Here is a 19,428-nt window from a genome sequence, read left to right on the forward strand (position 1 = left end):
CCTGTGAAAGGGGACGTGCAAAGTCTTTGAGTTTGGCTAAACCTGTGAGAAAGTTATAAGTGTTGTTGATCAGAGGGAAGATGAAGTTGATACAGCAAATGGAAAACCATGATGTGAAATGGAAAGCAGAGATTGCGTAGGATTGGTTGATTGTTTCATCGAGTTTGTCCACCATTATGAAACACAAGGTGAACATCTTGGAACAGTTTGCCAAGCAGGGATTCTGTCAGGTTATCAAAGCCATCGATAAGGAGGAGTAAAAACAAACTATTATGGAAGCCATGTTCATGATGAAAAAGGCATGGAAGACATGGTGACAGAGTCCACAGTTGCCAACTGCTATCACGCTGAGTTTGAACAGGTTATGACTGCACAAGACATTGAGAAGGAGCAGGGAGAGGTCAACCAACCCGATGAGGTACTTTTTGCTCACCTGTGGGAGGATGGCATGGAAATTCCAGCAGAGTCAGTCAAGGAAACTTGTGCAGACATGGACAATGCTGTCTGCTGCAAAATGGAATTGATAGATGCAATCGTAGATGCAATATGTTTTTCAACTGAGGAGGCCAATAACCCTGAAGAGTCTGATGAATGTCCACCCACTCGCTTGCCTGTTTCCCAATTCAATGCTGCAAAGGCTTTAGAGATGTTCCAGGATTTTGCACTGCAGCATGAAAACACTGAAACATGTTTGACTGCATTGATGACATGGTGGACTGTATCGTGCACATCTGAAGGCTAAGCAGAAAAAGATTACAGTTTGTCTGGTGCTAACTCCTGACATTTTTCAATGCTAAGCTCCAGCCTTTTACAAAGTCAGGTCATTGTAAGATGTGAACAAATTGAATGATGACTTTCACACATTTTCTGCTTTAATGTGTTTTTGTTTGGCCTAAGAATTTGCTGCTTTTGACATTGACCACATTTGTAGGCATATCAGGTTCCGTTGAGAAGCATTCATGTGGAAATGGGGCCTCCTTGGTTATCTCACAGTTCTGTTTAACACAGATTTGCGGGCAGATTGCCTGAGATTTGACTCTCCGGGATTTTACTGTAATGGTGTGTCCCTTCCAGGGATCAGACATACTTGTATTTGGAACAAAAACAGAAAATGCTGGAAAAACTCAGCAGATCTAACAGCGTCTCTTCTTCAGAGCTAAAGCTCTGATGCACAGTCATATGGATTTGAAACGTTAACCTTGCCTTTCTCTCCACAGATGCTGTTAGACCTGCTGAGTTTTTCCAGCATTTTCTGTTTTTGTTTCAGATTTCCAGTATCTGCAGTATTTTGCTTTTATGCTCGTATTTAGTCTGTGATCAGGGACAGGAGGGTGTGACTACAGGTGAGGCAGGTATGGGGACCCATGGGGTAGCGTTCAAGGAGCCTCAGCCCCTGCAATTGTCAACAGTTACGAGGTTCTTGCAAGCTGTGTGGACGAGAGCAAGGACTCCAGGGAGGGTGAGCAAACTGACCATGGCACCGTGGTACAGCGAGCCATTCAAGTTGGGGGAGGGAATAGAAACCTAGTAGTGGTAGGGAACAGTATAATTAGGGCAATAAATACTGTTCTCTGCAGCCTTGGGCGTGAGCCCCAAAGGCTGTGTTGTCTGCCCAATTCCAGGGTTAAGGACATCTCCTCGGGACTGGAGAGGAACTTGGAGTGGGAGGGGAGGGATCCAGTTGTCATCATCCACGTCGGTACCAACGACATTGATAGGACTAGAGAGGAGGTTGTGCTGAAAGAATTTGAACAGTTATGAGCTAAATTAAAAAGCAGAACCTCCAAGGTAATAATCTCGGGATCATTACCTGAACCATGGGAAAACTGCATAGTGTAAATAAAGTCAAGGAGTAAAATGCTCAAAGATTGTGGGAGGAATGGGTTTCAGTTCATGAGGCACTGGCACCAGTACTGGGGTAGAAGGGAGCTGTTCCGGTTTGACAGGCTTCACTTGAACCATGCTGAGACCAGTGTCCTGGCGAATCGAATAACGAGGGCTGTAGAGAGGGCTTTAAACTAAATTTTTTGGGGGGGTGGAGTGGAGGAGGAAAGGGTTCTGGAGAGGGGGTACATAGGCATACAAAGCAAAAGGATATGGCAGCATTGCAGGGCAGCTATTTAGGTAATGATACCCAGAGTGTGACAGGAAGGGACAGTGTGTAGAAACATTTAAAAAAAAAGCAGAAAGTAGGGTAAAAGGGGGGGAAATGGTTAAAAAAAAAAGGCAGAATTATTGGCTCTTAAATGCATGTAGTATTCGGTATAAAATAAATGAATTAATGGCGCAAATAGACGTTAATGAGTATGATCTTATGGCCATTCTGGAGACATGGTTACAAGGAGATCAAAGCTGGGAACTAAATCTTCAGGGGTATGTGACTTTTCGAAAGGACAGGCAGGAAGGAAAGAGTGGTGGGGCAGCCTTGTTAGCACGCGATGGCGTTAGCACGCGATGGCGTTAGCACGCGAGCAAGAAATGACCTTGGATCAGAAGATGTCAAAACCATATGGGTGGAGGTAAGAAATAACAAGGGGAAGAAGACATTTGTGGGAGAAGGACAGAGAAATCAGGAGATAATGAGGGCATGTAAAAAAGGCAGTACATTAATCATGGGTGACTTTAATCTTCATGTAGATTGGGAAAATCAAATTGGCAGAGGTAGCCACGAGCAAGAATTCATAAAGTATGTTCGGGACAGTTTCCTAGGACAATATGTTGTGGATGCAACCATGGATCAGGCTATTTTGGAGCTGGCAATGTGTAATGAGGCAGGCTTAATAAATGATCTGAGTAAAAGATTCCCTAGGGAACAGTGACCATAATATGGTAGAATTTAGTATTCAGTTTGAAAGTGAGAAACTTGGGTCAGAAATAACTGTGCCAAACTTAAGTAAAGGAATTGCAAAGGAATGAGGGCAGAGTTGGCTGGAGTGGACTGGGAAAGGAGTTTAGCAGAAAAGACAGTTGATGACCAATGGCAGACATTTAAGAAAATAGCCCGCGACTCACAACAAAGATATATCCCAGTGAGGAAGAAAGATTCTAGGAAGGGGATAAACCAACCATGGCTAACCAAGGAAGTTAAGGATAGCATCAAATTGAAAGAAAAAACATATAATGTGGCAAAGATTAGTGGTCAGCCAGAGGATTGGGAAAGTTTTAAAAACCAACAAAAGATGACCAAAGAAAAATAAAGAGGGAGAAAATAAACTTTGCGGGTAAACTAGAAAGTAATATAAAACAGACAGTAAGAGCTTCTTTAAATATATATAAAAAGGGAGAGCGGGGCCAAAGTGAACTTAGGTCCCTTAAGGGAATGAGGCTGGGGAAATAATAATGGGGAACTAGGAAATGGCAAAGGAGTTGAATAAATACTTTGCATTAGTCTTCATGGTAGAAGACACTAAATAATGAGGGGGCAAAAGTGGGGGAGGAAATAAATACAATAACGATCACGAGAGAAAATGTACTAGGGAAACTAATGGGGTTAAAGGCCGTCAAGTCCCCTGGACCTGATGTGTTACATCCTAGGACATTAAAGGAAGTAGCTACAGAGATAGTGGATGCACTGGTAGTAATCTTCCAGGAATCCTTAGATTCTGGAAAAGTCCAAGAGGATTGGAAAACTGCCAATGTAACACCCTTATCCAAAAAGGGAGGGAGTCAAAAAGCAGGTAACCATAGGCCAGTTAGCTTAACATCTGTCATTGGGAAAATTATAAAGGATGTATTAGCAGAGCATTTAGAAATACATAATATAATCAAGCAGAGTCAGCATGGTTTTATGAAGGGGCAATCATGCCTGACAAATTTATTAAAACTCTTTGAGGAGGTAACAAGCTGGATTGATAATGGGGAACCAGTAATGTAATATATTTGGATTTCCAAAAGGCGTTCATAAGGTACCAGGCATAAGGCTACTTAATAAGATAAGAGCCCATGGTGTTGGTGATAGTATATTAGCAATGATAGAGAATTGGCTAACTAATAGAAGACAGAGTTGGAATGGCAACCTGTAACTGGTGGCGTGCCACAGGGATCAGTGCTCGAGCCACAATTATTTACAATATATATCAATGACTTGGATGAGGGAAGTGAATGTACTTTCGCCAAGTTTGCTGATGATGCAAAAATAGGTGGGGAGGCAAGCGGTGAGGATGACAGAGTCTACAGAAGGATGTAGACAGGTTAAGTGAGTTAGCAAAAACTTGGCAGATGGAATATAATGTGGGAAAACGTGAGCTTATGCACTTTGGCAGGAAGAATAGAGGAGCTGAATATTAATTTAATGGGGAAAGCTACAGCACAGATGGATTTTGGGGTCCTCATGCATGAATCCCAAAAAGCTAACGTACAAGTTCAGGTAATAGGGAAGGCAAATGGAATGTTGGCCTTTATTTCAAAGGGAATGGAGTATATAAATAAGGAAGTCTTGCTAAAACTATACAAGGCACCAGTTAGACCACACCTGGAATACTGTGAACAGTTTTGGTTCCCTTATCTAAGGAAAGATATACTGGCATCGGAGGGAGCCCCGAGAAGGTTCACTAGGTTGATCCTGGGTATGGAAGGATTTTCTTATGAGGAGAGGTTGAGTAGGTTGGGCTGCATTCATTGGAGTTTAGAAGAATGAGACAACCTTATTAAAACTTATAAGATATTTAGGAGGCTTGACAGGGTAGATACTGAGAGGTTGTTTCCCCTTGTGGGAGAGTCTAGGACCAGCGGATATAATCTGAGAAAGGTGTCGCCCATTTAAGGCAGAGATGAGGAGGAATTTCTTCTGAGGGTAGTGAATCTGTGGAATTCTTTACCGCAGAGGCTTGTAGAGGCTGGGTCGCTAAGTATATTCAAGCTGAGATGGACAGATTTTTAATCAGTAAGGGAATCTGGGGTTATGGGGAAAAGGCAGGAAAGTGTAATTGAGGATTATCAAGTCAGCCATGATCTCATTGAATGGCGGAGCAGACACGATGGGACAAATGGCCTGCTTCTGCTCCTAAGTCTTATAGCCTTATGTGTGTGTTGCTTTAGGCATGGTTATGAGGAAATTATTAATATTTGCAGATAGCACAACAGTTAGGAGTATGATTATTTTGAGGTTGTGAGCAATTTCAGGAGGGTGTGGTGTTAGATTGGACAGATATACATATAGGTCCAATTACAAATGAAGAGATTTACTAAGATGCTAAAAGCCCTGGGAGGCTCTAGTTATGAAGTTTTTAAACCAGGTTAAGAAGAGAGCTTATACAGGTATTCAAAATTATGAAGCATTTTGATGTGGCTTCTTGGGTTTGATCTGAATAAGGGGTTCAGAGTCAATGTTTAGAAATTTGAGGGCAACTCCCACCCAACTGTACACTGCCATACCCTCTTATGGGCTGGTGTGATAGGATAGGACAAATTTGTCATGTTGGTTGGTGGGTATGATTCTGAGAGTATGACTGTTAGGCTATTTCTTGATGAGTCTGAGGCAGTTTTGCCAATTTGGAGGACTTGCCAAGGTTACCTGAGCTGACCGGTCTGTTGTCCTAAAATAAAAACAGAAAATGCTCAGCAGGTCTAACAGCATCTGTGGAGAGAGAAACAGAGTTAACGTTTCAAGTCTGTATGACTCTTCAGAGCTAAAGAGAAGTAGAAATGTGATTAAATTTATACTGTTTAAGGAGGGGGTGGGGCAGGTGAAGCTGGATGGAAGGTCAGCGATAGGTGGAGGCTAAGAAGAGATTGACAAAGATGTCATGGACAAAAAGACAAAGGGTACTAGTAGTGGTAAGGTCAAAAGCAGGTGCTGATAGTGGCATAAAGGTAAGAAAGTAGAAAGCGTTAATAGCAGAACAAGGATAAGCACACTGAAAGAACAACAAGAAACAAGTAACAAATGGCCCTTTTGGGGTGGGGTGGGGGGAGGGGGCAGTGTTTGGGGAAAAAGGATAAAAAATGGGTTAAAAGGGATAAAACAAATAAAAATAGATATTTAAAAAATAAATTTTAAAAAAGAAATTTAAAAAGGGGTGAAGATGGAGGAGAGAGTTCATGGTCTGAACTTGTTGAACTCGATGTTAAGCCTGGAAGGCTGTAAAGTGCCTAATCAGAAGATGAAAGTTGTTGTTGTTTGGTTCTACGAATTTATTCTTTTCCTTACAATGGAGTGACTTGCTAACTTCAGAGGGCATTGAAGCTATCATATATTGTGGGACCAGAGTCACTGGTCAACCTGGATAGGAGTGGCAGACTTTCTTCCTTGGAAGATATTCAGTGAACAATTTGGGTTAGTGAGTATTTGTAGTTATTTTACTGGTACTTGCCAAATCAGTTTCAATTTCACCAATTATTATAGAATTTCAACTTGCAACATTTGGGTCACTAGCCCAGTATCATAATCACACACTACTGATAGGCAATGTGGTTTCAAGAAAATTTTGTGCTGATTTTATTTATAAGTACTTGTGATTAAAACTACTTTTATAAGTGCTTCTTAGTTGAAATTTTTGCCATTCGTGTTCACATTTTTCATTCTCTTCTTTGCAGGATCTTCGAAATTACCAATATACTCTGCCCACAATTGAAGGATTAGTACTTCTTGTGGAGATGGGGAAAAGCTCTATTAAAATACCGAAGAGACGGTACAATGAGGTTAGTAATTAGAATCAAAGTGAACCATGCCTGAGTGGTAAATACTTGTAGGAGGAAAAGCTTACTTTTTGAATTTTTTTTTCTATTCATTACTGAGTGTTTGAAATTGTAAGTATGAGAACGAAAGATCAAAACTTACATTCTTGGCAAGGTCATGAACATTAAAAGTACAAGATAATGCTTTGATTGCTTCCAGTTTTCTGCATTTTTGTTTAACTATGGAAACTCTACAACACAACATTGAATGGAACAGCTTTCAGTTGTAAAAATAAAACTAAGCAATACAATATATGCCTAAAACATTTTGTTCTGTTCTATACTGCTCTTAAAGGTTACTGGTTAAACAACTTGTTTCAAATGCCTCCCAAAAAGAAAGGTGTGCTCAAGTGATTGTTTTTCAAGTGTACAAATTTGCCTGACTTAATTTTGATACATCTCTCTTCCTTATTCCTGTGTTTTTTCACTATTTTCAAAAAAAGAAACTGGATGCCCATTAAATATATATGCGCACTTTCAAAAAGTTATTCCTACTAGATGCTTATTTAATTGTTGCTATTAAAAATGGGTAATTGTAAAAGATTTTCTCCTTTATGTGAAGGGCAATCAGTTCTCCATCACCAGATTACCTTTTTGGTAATGATCATTTAGGAGATGCACTTCATAGTAATAACTATCGCCTGCTGAATCTACTTGCCATTTACTGTTGTCTGAATTTTTTTAAATTTTGAACTTATAAAATACAATTTGAGTTTTGCTCTGTTTGAAACCTATCCTGGATGCTATGAACTGCAATGCACTTTTTTCAGATGATGTTTTCTATTTCTGCATAACTATTTTAAAATCACAATACTTATTTAAAGCTAACTTCCACCAGCTAGGCTGACAACATTAATTATAGTCCAGTTCCCACAGATGGCATCTGCCACATCAACTTTCAACCTCTCTTATCTGATTACCAAGTAGGCACTGATCTATGATCAAAATACCAACCTGATTTCATGCTCAAGGTAGGCCTAGACTCACGACCATCAGACTGTACCTCTGCTTAATAAGCTCCAACTCAAAGAATATCCCTATCTATGCCTCTGCTACCTGTTCATGGAACTTTTGTTTATTTCTGCTTTATCCATTCACTTACTTATTTTGGCAGCTATCCACTCAATCCCCTTTACACAACATGTCCCTCCTGGCCTCCTATCACCATCCCAGGATTAAGTCCTTGCTTCCAGAATAATTCTGTGATACCCCTCTGTTCCACCATGCGTGCCCTCTGCTCCAGTTGTGGTATTGATCACTTTGCACTTTGAGCAGTAACCCCACTTGCTTCTTCTCCCGAAACTGTCTCAGCCCCAGCAAACTCTAATGGCAGTGATGTGATGCTTGTCACCAGGTATCCCATCGCAGTCTCTTTCTTTTGCTGGCTGCTTTTCTGCATTTGAACATCTCTCCCTTTCCATCCCTCCACGTAGGTTTTTGCGTACCATTCCTAATTCTACAGTAACTTGATAAAATCTCACACCCACAACCATTTTCTTAATCTCTCCATTACGTATGACCTCACTACGTCTGTCTCTGACCATTTCTTTGTCTCATTACCATTCATCCCATACCTTGTAGGTTTCGAATCCCACTATCCACAGTCTATGCCCTTTGGAAAATAAATTTTTGCCATGTGTTTCTAAATCCCCCTTCGCCCCAGCAGCTTCGAAAGCAATTTCTGAACTCCAAACATCTGGCTAAATTTGACAAGGCACTAGCCGCACATGAGTGCACCAGATGAATGATGCATCCAAAGCCATCCACCACCAAATATAGTTCCAGCATTACACAGCTAAGTTCTCTTACTACAATAACATCATCCTGAAGGGTAAGAAATTGCTTTTCTCCATCGCAAATCACATTCCGCTGGAGTCATCACTCCCCTGAATCTAACCATTCTTGCCCCTACTTCAACTCAATAAAACTGGATCAATTTTCAACTAAAAATCTTCAAAATTTTCCTGGCTGGCAGCCAAACTTTTCTTCTGTATATAATAATTCTTAAAATTCTGCCATCTGAATTTGTTCTGTGCAAGGTCCCATTCTGACTACCTTGCTGACCAACCCCAGTTCCCTATTAACCAACCAAACTGCAAGTTCCTGTCCAACCTCCTCCAGCTTTGCGCCCTGTATGGTCCTCTAACTCTGGCCCCCTGTGCATCCCCTATACCTCCAATCCACCCAATCTGGTGTCCAAAACTTCACATGTGTTGGCTAACCACTCAACTATTACTGCTTCCCTTCTATTCCCCACCCGGGGATGTACACACTTACCTTTAAACTATCTAAAATTCCATCTTTCCACAAAGCATTTGGATACTTCTCCCTGACTACCACAAAAGTTTGGTCTTTGTTTCGCTCTTCCTCTTATGTTTAAAGTTACCAAATAAATACAAATCTATTGTTTCATATGCAATCTTCATATGTACAAATCCTGTAAGGCACATGAAAACCCCACTAATTCCTTAACCTCTTCACATTGACATGGCTAGCAGTATTTTCATAACCTTATTTCTGTTAGTTTCTTGTTTTATTTTCTTGAATTTCCTTTTTCTATAAGCCCTTGTGCAATTGGGTATCTTAGCTTCACATCCATTCTGTATTGTGTTAGAACTGGTGATGATTTATGCCTACCAAGAATATTTGCTATTCAAAGATTACCTGTTCCTATTTCTCAGATCATGAAAGTAGTCACCTCTTCTAATGAACATGTGATTACCATGGGGACATGTTTTAGTTTGGATGCTGACTCGCACCTGGTCTGCTTACAGAATGACGATACAAATTATCAAACACAAGCAAACACTATTGCTGGGAAATCCAGGAAAGGTAATTTGCATTTTTGCGTTCCTGTTTTAGTAGAAATTGGGAAACCCTACAAAGCTCAATATTAACTAATTTATGTTTTCCAATGTGCTGTAGTTACAGGAGCCTCTTTTGTGGTGTTTAATGGAGCTCTGAAAACCACCTCGGGATTTATCGCTAAATCCAGTATAGTTGAAGGTGAGAAAGCAAATATTTAGATACAAAGCTAGTGTCTGTAGTTCAAATTGTGAGGAAAATCCATTTGAGATATTATTCAGGCTTTTGCACATTATGGCTTTCATGCGCTTAATTCTTTATGTCCAATTACAATTTGAATGGCTCAGTAATTACCTATGACGCATTGCCCCACCAGTTTGGCTGGCTTCAGCGTGGACGGGGCTACCATGTTTGGCCCTGCAAGATGAGTGGACCTTGATGTGTTGTGGGGTGGTGGGCTGAATTCGCATGGTTGGGATGGCCTGACTAACGCGATCGTCTGTCGTGAGCTCCTGTCAGCAAGGACCAGCTAGTGGATACGGTGATTCTATAGACTCTGGAACAGTTCCTACAGATTGGAGGGTAGCTAATGTAACCCCACTATTTAAAAAGGGAGGTAGAGAGAAAACGAGGAATTATAGACCAGTCATCCTGACGTTGGTAGTGGGGAAAATTCTAGAGTCCATTATAAAAGATGTAATAGCTGAGCACTTGCAAAACAGTGGCAGAATAGGACAGATTCAGCGTGGATTTACAAAAGGGAAATCATGCTTGATAAATCTACTGGAATTTTTCGAGGATGTAACTAGAAGAGTTGATGAGGGGGGTGCCCGTGGATGTGGTTTATTTGGACTTTCAGAAGGCTTTCGACAAAGTCCCACATAAGAGATTAGCGTGCAAAATTAAAGCGCATGGGATTGGGGGTAGTGTATTGAGATGGATAGAAAACTGGTTGGCAGACAGGAAACAAAGAGTAGGAATAAACGGGTCTTTTTTCGAATGGCAGGCAGTGACTAGTGGGGTACCGCAGGGATCGGTGCTGGGACCCCAGCTATTCACAATATATATTAATGACTTAGATGAGGGAACTAAATGTAATATCTCCAAATTTGCAGATGACACAAAGCTGGGTGGGAGGGTGAGCTGTGAGCAGGATGCAGAGATGCTTCAGTGTGATTTGGACAAGCTGAGTGAGTGGGCAAATGCATGGCAGATGCAGTATAATGTGGATAAATGTGAGGTTATCCACTTTGGTGGTAAAAACAGGAAGGCAGATTATTATCTGAATGGCTATAAATTGAGAGAGGGGGATGTGCAACGAGACCTGGGTGTCCTTGTACACCAGTCGCTGAAGGTAAGCATGCAGGTGCAGCAGGCGGTAAAGAAGGCAAAATGGTATGTTGGCCTTCATAGCGAGAGGATTTGAGTACAGGAGCAGGAATGTCTTGCTGCACTAAAACAGGGCCTTGGTGAGACCACACTTGGAATATTGAGTGCAGTTTTGGCCTCCTTATCTGAGGAAGGATGTTCTTGCTATAGAGGGAGTTAGAGGGAGGCAGCGAAGGTTTACCAGACTGGTTCCTGGGATGGCGGGACTGACATATGAGGAGAGATTGAGTTGGTTAGGATTATATTCTCTGGAGTTCAGAAGAATGAGGGGGGATCTCATAGAAACCTATAAAATTTTAACAGGACTAGACAGGGTAGATGCAGGAAGGATGTTCCCAATGGTGGAGGAGTCCAGAACTAGGGGTCACAGTCTGAGGATACTGGGTAGACCATTTAGGACTGAGATGAGGAGAAATTTCTTCACCCAGAGAGTGGTGAACCTGTGGAATTCGCTCCCACAGAAAGTAGTTGAGGCCAAAACATTGTATGTTTTCAAGAAGGAGTTAGACATAGCTCTTGGGGCGAAAGGGATCAAAGGATATGGGGAGAAAGCAGGACCAGGCTATTGAGTTGGATGATCAGCCATGATCATAATAAATGGCGGAGCAGGCTCAAAGGGCTGAATGGCCTACTCCTGCTCCTAGTTTCTATGAGTAGTAAGAAATGATTCGACGACTTCCTTTAATTTGTTGGAGTTGTGGTTGTAACTGCCCTGCAGCAGTGAAAAACCAGTCGAAGGCTTTCAATGCCTTCAAAATCTGAAGATGTTTTGTCAAGCCTCTGGATGCTAATGATTTGGTCGGCGGTTGGCCCAACAAAGCAAAGGAACAAACTGACTTGGTGTTGCTGTGTTTTGGTAAGGAGACCCGAGGCCACTCGGTATTTCAAAAAATTATCGCGCCATGTCTTCCAGCGACCAGCTCTATGCGGGCCTTCGGCACTTGGAAACGAGTGGGGTAGGGGCAGTTACTGCTGGCACAGTGCCACCATTGCTACCCTTCTTTAGTGATGCTGTTGCTGAGGCGTACTTGCGAGATGTCGGTCTGCCCAGGGATTGTTTCGTTGTGGACTGTGGGAGTTCATTGTATGGCATTAACTGTTGCTTAGATTGATGTCACTACCACTGCTACCATGTTTGAGGAACATTCCAGGCCTGGTATCTTGCGAAGAACGACTGTTGCCAGACTCGAGTATTTACTTAAAGCTAATTTATTTACAATATGTACAAGGTGGGTTACTAGTCAGCACATCTCCTCTGAGTCTGCTGTACCAAGTCTTTTGCACAAGACTGCTGATCTCTCAGTTGCATCATAGTCTACATCACTCATTGGCATTTCTATTCTATTAACCCTTTACACCACACTGCACACCCCCGCCCCCCCACCACCACGCCACACATGCTGTGTACTTTTTCATAACAATGTTAACTGTGTCCAACTAGTTACATCAAATTTGTTTTTAAACTATTTACATTACTTTGGTTCTGGCACCTCCCTTTCCCTCCCCCTAACCGCCCCTCCCTTCCACTAAGAGTCCCCCGGCTAGAGGTTAAGTCTCTGTGGAGCCTTTACCATTCTTTCAGCCTGTGTTGTGACTGCCCCATGGGAAGAGTGTTCTGGGAATGGGTTCTGGGGTGGGTTAGTGCCTCTCAAGGCACTCAAAGCATTCTTAGGGTCTTCATCCCACATATTGAAGTAATCAGTGAGGGTTCGTGTTTCACTGAAAGGTACCAGGCAGTGGCTAGACCAAATATGAGCGTGGGTGCTCGATTCTGGTAAGGATGAGACCTTCTGCCTGCTGTCACCGGTCCAAACTCTCTGGTCTGGAGTTTGCAGAGCAGGCTCAATGGGCTGAATGGCTTACTCCTGCTATGTTTGTATGTTAAGGGGGTAGGGTTTTGGCCCTATGTTAGGAATTATATCACTGTCATTGTTTTTCATGACTCCCTCTCTCTCACCCTCTCGTGGTCAGCAGAGGTGACATTAGGTTGAAGGTTTGGAGGCACTAGAAGAGCATGCATTTTTAGATGTCGGCCCTTGAGTAATTCAGCTGGTGAGAATCAATTAGCCATGGGCATGGCTCCAAAATGCAACAGGGCTGAATGCCTGTCTGGATTCTTGGACATCAGATCTTTGCTGGTCTTGACCGCTCGTTCAACCTCCCCGTTGACTTGAGGATGAAGAGAGGAGCTAGTAATATGGATGATGCCATTGTTGGCAGTGAGCTTCTGAAAGCGATCATTTGCAAATTGGGGACTGTTATCTGAAATTATTTCATCCATGAAGCCAAGGGTATAATAGATGGTCTGTGGCACCCAGATTATAGGCTTCGCTGTAGTTGCGTGAAGTCTGACTATTTCTAGCTATCTAGAGTAATAATCTATGGCCACAAGGTACATCTTGCCTTGATAATCAAAGAAGTCATGCCTAACTTCTGCCACGGCCAGTGTGGAAAAGTCAATGGCACCGTGAGTTTGGTGGGTATCAGACTATTAATACAGCAGATGTAGCAGGATAGGACAAAATCTTGAACTGCCTTTGTGATGCCCAGCCACCACACAGATTGCAGTTCTCGTGCTCTGCACTTAACAATGCCTAGGTGGCCTCCATGGAGTCTGTGGTGGATGTCTCCTCACATGCACTGAGGAGTTACCAAGAAGTGGTCATAAACTAAAAGGTCATCCACTATGTGGCTGTGTTGCTCGTGGTATTTACAGATGAAGCGGCCTGCAGGGCTTATTTAGACCACCCCTGAAGGTAGAACTCACGTACTTGAGTGCATTTGGCCGCCTCTTTTCGGGCAAATCGGACATCCTGGAGCTTTGTGGCAGAGGTAGGCAGTAGGCTCATTACAGTCAAGGGGAATGTTTCCACTTCTGAAACAAATGTGAAATCTAAGGATAGCTTGGTCTACCATAGCTCTGGAGAGAACATCAGTCGTGCTTTGTGACTTCCCTGGAACATAAATGGCCATGTATTGATAATGCATCAAGCAAAGGCGGAATCATTGAATACATAGGGGCACTTAAACAATATCCATGCAGTTCAGGAGGTTAGTGAGGCACTTGTGGTCTGCTTCTATGTGGAAGGGCAAACCCATCAGGTATTCTGAGAACTGCTGGTAATAGCCAGTGCCTCTTTCTCAATGGCGGCACACCTTCATTCAGTTTCCGTTAAGGCTCTTTAAGGAAAATAGGGGCAGAGAGTGCTTGTGCAGTGTCACCATCGCTACCCACCTTCAGTGAGGCTGTTGTTGAGGCACCCTTGTGAGATGTCGGTCCGTCTGGGGATCGTTGTTGTCGCGGACTGTGGTTATTCATTAGCACCAACTGTTGCTTAGATTGGTGCCACCACTGCTACTGTGTTTGAGGAACATGCCAGGCATAGTACCTTGCAAAGAGGAACTGTAGCCGGACTCGGGTATTTACTTAAAATTAGTTTATTTACAATATGTACAAGATGGGTTACAGTGTAGACACATCTCTAAAAGTTGTCTGTCTGCTGTACAGTCTGTTGTACATGACCACTGATGTCACAGGTGCATCGTAGTCTACATCACTTATTAGCATATCTATTCCTTAAACCCATAACACTACAGTAACCTTTTAGAAAAAAAATGCTATAAAAGGATAGGGCAGAATTTTCTGCCTGTCGGGTGGGCACTGGGAGTGGACGCAGACCTGATTGCTGCCCGCGTCATGTCAAACTCAGGGTGATGACACGCTGGGAGGGGAGCTTCAAGGTGGCATGGCACCGGCCGATCTGCTGTCCTCTACGCTCCGTGAGCTTGCACCTCCTTGCTATGGAAGGTTAGACTGTGTCATGCCTAATGTGATGTAAGCAGAATTTGGCCAAGGGTGGGGGGTTGGTACAGGCCTAACATCTTTGTGTGAGTGTTCGGCAACAGTAGGGTGAGGAGGCACTGGAGCCCTGCAATGTCCCACTCTGGTTGGGGTGAGCTGTCCGTGAAGAGAGTCCAGGTACAAGTAGTACTAACCAACGCTCTTCTCTCCTTTTCAGGAGAAGAATGCACATAATGCCGCCGAGCGGGTGAGGACTGGCAGTGGGCTGGCCTAGTTGGTGATTCTCAGCCGCAGGAGGCCCTAGATTTGGAGAGGTGCCATGTGCCCAGGTCCACCAGTGTCAGTGAGGCTGAGGTGCCATGGGCAGATATGTGTGCCAAGCAGTGAGGTTGCCATTGTTTTCCCAACAGCCATGGCAGTGCTGAATGTTCAGTAATTGAAGTTTGCAACATGGCTTTTCCATTGCTTATGAAAGGATGAGCGCGTAATGATCCGGGGACAGGGAAGCACATTGACATTGACTCCACATTATCTGACCCAATGTCCTTGTTGTTTTCTGCATCAGCGGAGCAGGGCCGGGAGGAGGAGGAGGAGCAGCAGGAGCTCCCTCTCACATCTGATGGCCCTGAAGCCACGGATTCACCAGCGTCACACCATCTCTGTCAGGCAGGCACAGCGCAGATAGTAGCACCTCGGTTGGAATTAAATCATCGGCTAGTGTCCCGGAGCACAGCGATGAGGGTATTTCACAGTTGCTGGAGGAGCTGGCAGAGACAGAGAGTGCCCATGGCGCCAGCAGTAGGAGGACTGCAGGCGACCGGGCACATGCTCAGTCGGTGCCTGAAGATGTGCCTCTGGAGTTGTCCGCGACGCAGGACATACGGCCAGGTGTGCGGGAGCATCTGGTGGAGATACATGAGGCTATGCTTGGCTTGGTGTTTGTGGTGGAGGAATCTACATGGACTATAGCCGAAGCAATGAGCCTCATGGCCAAGTGCCATGCATCCTCCATGGGGAGAGTGGTGACTCTTGTGGAGAGGCTCCTCCAGGAGACCAATCAGGGCTTCCTGGGGATGCACTCGGACCAGCAAGCCCTCACATCAGCATTGGCCTCAGCTGGTCAGTGCCAATATGGGAGATGGTCTGGGCACCAAGTTTCCCAGCTCAGTGCCCATCCATCCATGGTGAGCAGGGAGGTCCGAAGTGACCTCACATCGGCACAGAAGCTGCCTGTCATCTCTGCGGGCTCCTCTCAGGGAGCTCCAGATGAGGGCGGCAGCTCCTCCGCCCCTCTACCAGTGACTGTTGTATCCAGTGAGGCTACGACAACTGGGGAGATGCCAGCTGTGGAACTGGCCGCTCCCTCCCAGGTGGGGCCAGCACAGGCTCCACAGGCCAGAGGACGACCACCAAGGTCATCGAGGCCGACAGGACAGCAGAGTCAGCAGGCTGTCTCAGATGCCACTCCCAGTGAGGGGTCAGCACCGAGATGTAGTACCTGTAAACATAAGGCACCTTAGGCACACCATGGGTTTATCACTGGTGCTTGAGGTCTTTGTGAGTTGGTGTGATTTTTAACACCTTTGTCATTTTGTTTTCTTAAGTTCCTTTGGTTGTAATATTAAATTCAGACATGTCACTATGGCTGAGGGTGCCTCTTTTCTTCTGCAGGTGGATGGTTGCCAATAATGTTATGAGTGATTTGTAGGACATTCAGCTTTATTAACAAGGCCCTTTGTTAATGTTCCTATCCAGGCAGATTTTGCACTTGGGTATCGAGTATGTTAGCCTGCAGCCCTGACTTGTCCTGGAGGTCCATATGTGGTGTATTAGCTGAAGGTTCGTTGAATTAAAGGGTGTCCCTGCCTCCCTGGAGTATGCCCAGGTCAGTGTCTCCCTCCTCAGCATTTCCCTGTGCGTGTTCATCCTCGGACTCGCTGCTGGACTCATTCGTGTGCAGCCACGCCACTATGTCTTCATCGTCCCCTTTCCAGCTCAAGATTGTGGAGAGCGCAGCACACAACCACAATCAGCGAGAAATTATCTGGGGGGTACTGGAGTGTGTGCCCCCTGAGCGGTCCAGGTATCGGAAACGCATCTTGAGAAGACCAATGGCTTTCTCCACCACAGCCCTTGGGAGGTATGGCTCCTATTGTACCACTGCTCAGCTTCTGTTCTTGGATGGTGGAGAGGCGTCATGAGCCACCTTCTGAGGGGATAGCCCTTGTCCCAGCAGCCATCCATCAAGCCAGGCTGAAGCACTGAAGAGCCCCGGCACTTGGGAGCTGCCTGGGTACCTTGCACAGACTTGTAGAATCTGCATCTTGTGATCACACACTATCTGCACGTTCATGGAGTGGAATCCCTTCCTGTTGATGAAGGCACCGGGCTCACCTGCTGGCGCCTTGATGGCCACATGTGTGCATCTATAGCACCCTGGACGCGGGGGAAGCCAGCAATGGCCACGAAGCCTCTGGCTTGCTGTGTCTGGCTTGCCTGGTCCCAATGGTAGTGGATGAAGGTCAATGCAGGCCTGAATAGAGCGTCTGTAACCTGCTTGACACAAGTGTGGACAGCTGATTGAGAGACACCGCAAAGATCACCCACCGACCCCTGGAAGGAGCTAGAGGCATAGAAATTGAGGGCAGCTGTGACCTTTAGAGCCACTGGCATGTGGTGTCCACCCACACAATTAGCGGAGATCTCAGGCCCAATCATCTGACAGATAGAGTTGACTGTCTCCCTTGAGAGACAAAGCCTTCTTCAGCACTGCACCTCAGACATATTGGGGTAGCTGCTTGTAAACCCCAGCAGCAGGATAGTGGCGTCTTCTGCGGCCCCTTCCGCCTTGGACTACCTCTTGGCCCTGCACCCCTTGTGCCTGAGCCTGTCCTCCCAAAGGTGGCTCCCCTGGAGGCTGTGCACTCCTGGCTTCCTCCTCCTTCTAGCCCGTCCTCCTCAGAGAAGGTGCCTCCAGTGGAGAGTTCAGCTCCCATTCCCAGGCTAAGGGAAGGCTTCCTGAAATCTGCAGGCCCAAAAAAGATTCCTCACTGCAGAGTGCTGACCTGAAGGTTGAGAGTCCAGATCAAGCAGCTGGTATGCATTTTGAAGTATTGCAGATCGCACAGGCAAGTATCAGTGGAAAAACAATATTTGAGAGAAGACACTCGTGACCCCACTGAGCCCTCTTATCCCACCTGTGAATGAGGTTTATACAAATGTGTCCTACCCGCCTGTCCTTTGTGCCCATGTGCCGACCCGAAATTTCCACTGGCGCTGAAAATTCGCCGTCGATTGGCGCCTCAAGGGCCTTAAGTGGCCCGTTAATTAATGGCAGAGATCAATGCGCGCCTGTCCAACGAAATATCGCGATGGCGCATGGTGATGTCGGGATGCTCGCCCAACGTCACCACGCGTCATTTTACGCCCCCGCACGCCAACAGGAAAATTCTGGCCATAGAGTTGTGCAATTAGTTTTAGATTGTTCTAGCAAAGTGCCAGCTGCTATGATGAGGTTAATGACCACCTTCTGTGCCCCAAGTACCTGATTCTTCATGATCTCTTTCAAATTTTATCCCTTCACAGATTTGCATTCATGTTCTGCGATTCTCTCTGCTTGTAGTGATGGTAATTTATACTGATTTTTGACTTTTACATAAGTAGTTGGGAAGTTCACTAGTTGAATAAAAATAATGAAAACTGCATACTGTAATGAAGCACTACACTTAATGTAATCAGCTCACTAATTTGAATGACAGTTAAACTCTTTGTGTTGTTTATATTTTCCATACATGCAGTAATTGATACCGTGGGCTTTTTCACATGCCAGCACATTGTTTTATAAGATACTGGCCGTTGAGTTGATATTTCAAATTTTAACAGAATCTCTCGCACATGAGCATGCTCATGCTCTTTCTCTCTTGGGCGCTCTCTCTTGCTCTCCATCTCTCTTCACTGCAACAAACTTAATTACTACAAATTTTAAATTTTGGCATAGGAACTTTATATTTTTTCTTCATAAAGGTCTAAATAAGTTCACACTGTATAAAAATTTATTGGAAGAATCTATAAATCAAAATATTTTTGATAAAATATTAAAACCAAAAAACCAAGAGTTGGTAGTTTAGTTAAATTTGTGATAAGCTTAGAAATACCATTTAGGTTATATATATTTTTCATTGACATACACTTTGTAATCATCAGAGATTGCCAGTCTGTGTTTTAAGCTTGATATCTGGATTGCCACCTAGTACAAAATATGATGTAATCATACCTACAGCATGTGCATTTTTTTAAACAAAATGGTGAAGGGGAAGGAGAAACCCATCAAGGTTAATGATCGAGGCTATCACTTTCTATCTCTGTAACTTTATTGCTTTGTTGGTGAGCAATCAAAGGCCAATAAATCCTGTTTTGTTTGTGGAGGATGCTACAATTTCTCTTGCCCAGCACCTCAATGTTTGTTAGACAAATTGAGAGTCATAATGTAGTACAATGCAAAATTTTCAAATTAAGTTCTGATTTCTTCTGTGGAGACAAATAACTGCTAACATCAATCAATTTTAATGCAAGCACCTGCTTATTGTGATGCTATTTTTGGTTTTCCAGCAAATCAAAATTATTCAGATTATTTTAGTATTTTGGCCATTAATTGCCCCAGAGCAGTTCTACACTGCATTGAATTTGTTTTAAAAATCCTTCTGCCTTGAGTCTGATTTCTGTTTCCTGATCTATAGACCAGAAATGCTTTTATTTTT

General features: G+C 44.0%; 1 protein-coding gene across 4 annotated transcripts in view; it reads left to right on the forward strand.

Annotated features, from left to right (window-relative positions):
• Nucleotides 1-19,428, forward strand: part of LOC144694038 (zinc finger FYVE domain-containing protein 16-like) — a 96,590-nt gene that overhangs the window by 67,458 nt on the left and 9,704 nt on the right. For all 4 annotated transcript variants that reach the window (XM_078564394.1, XM_078564409.1, XM_078564417.1 and 1 more), the window contains 3 exons: nt 6,535-6,639; nt 9,357-9,507; nt 9,601-9,681. In XM_078564394.1, coding sequence (XP_078420520.1) covers nt 6,535-6,639; nt 9,357-9,507; nt 9,601-9,681 — 337 coding nt within the window. The remainder of the gene's footprint in view (nt 1-6,534; nt 6,640-9,356; nt 9,508-9,600; nt 9,682-19,428) is intronic.

Source organism: Cetorhinus maximus, chromosome 2, assembly GCF_964194155.1.
Source record: "Cetorhinus maximus chromosome 2, sCetMax3.hap1.1, whole genome shotgun sequence".
NCBI lineage: Eukaryota > Metazoa > Chordata > Chondrichthyes > Lamniformes > Cetorhinidae > Cetorhinus > Cetorhinus maximus.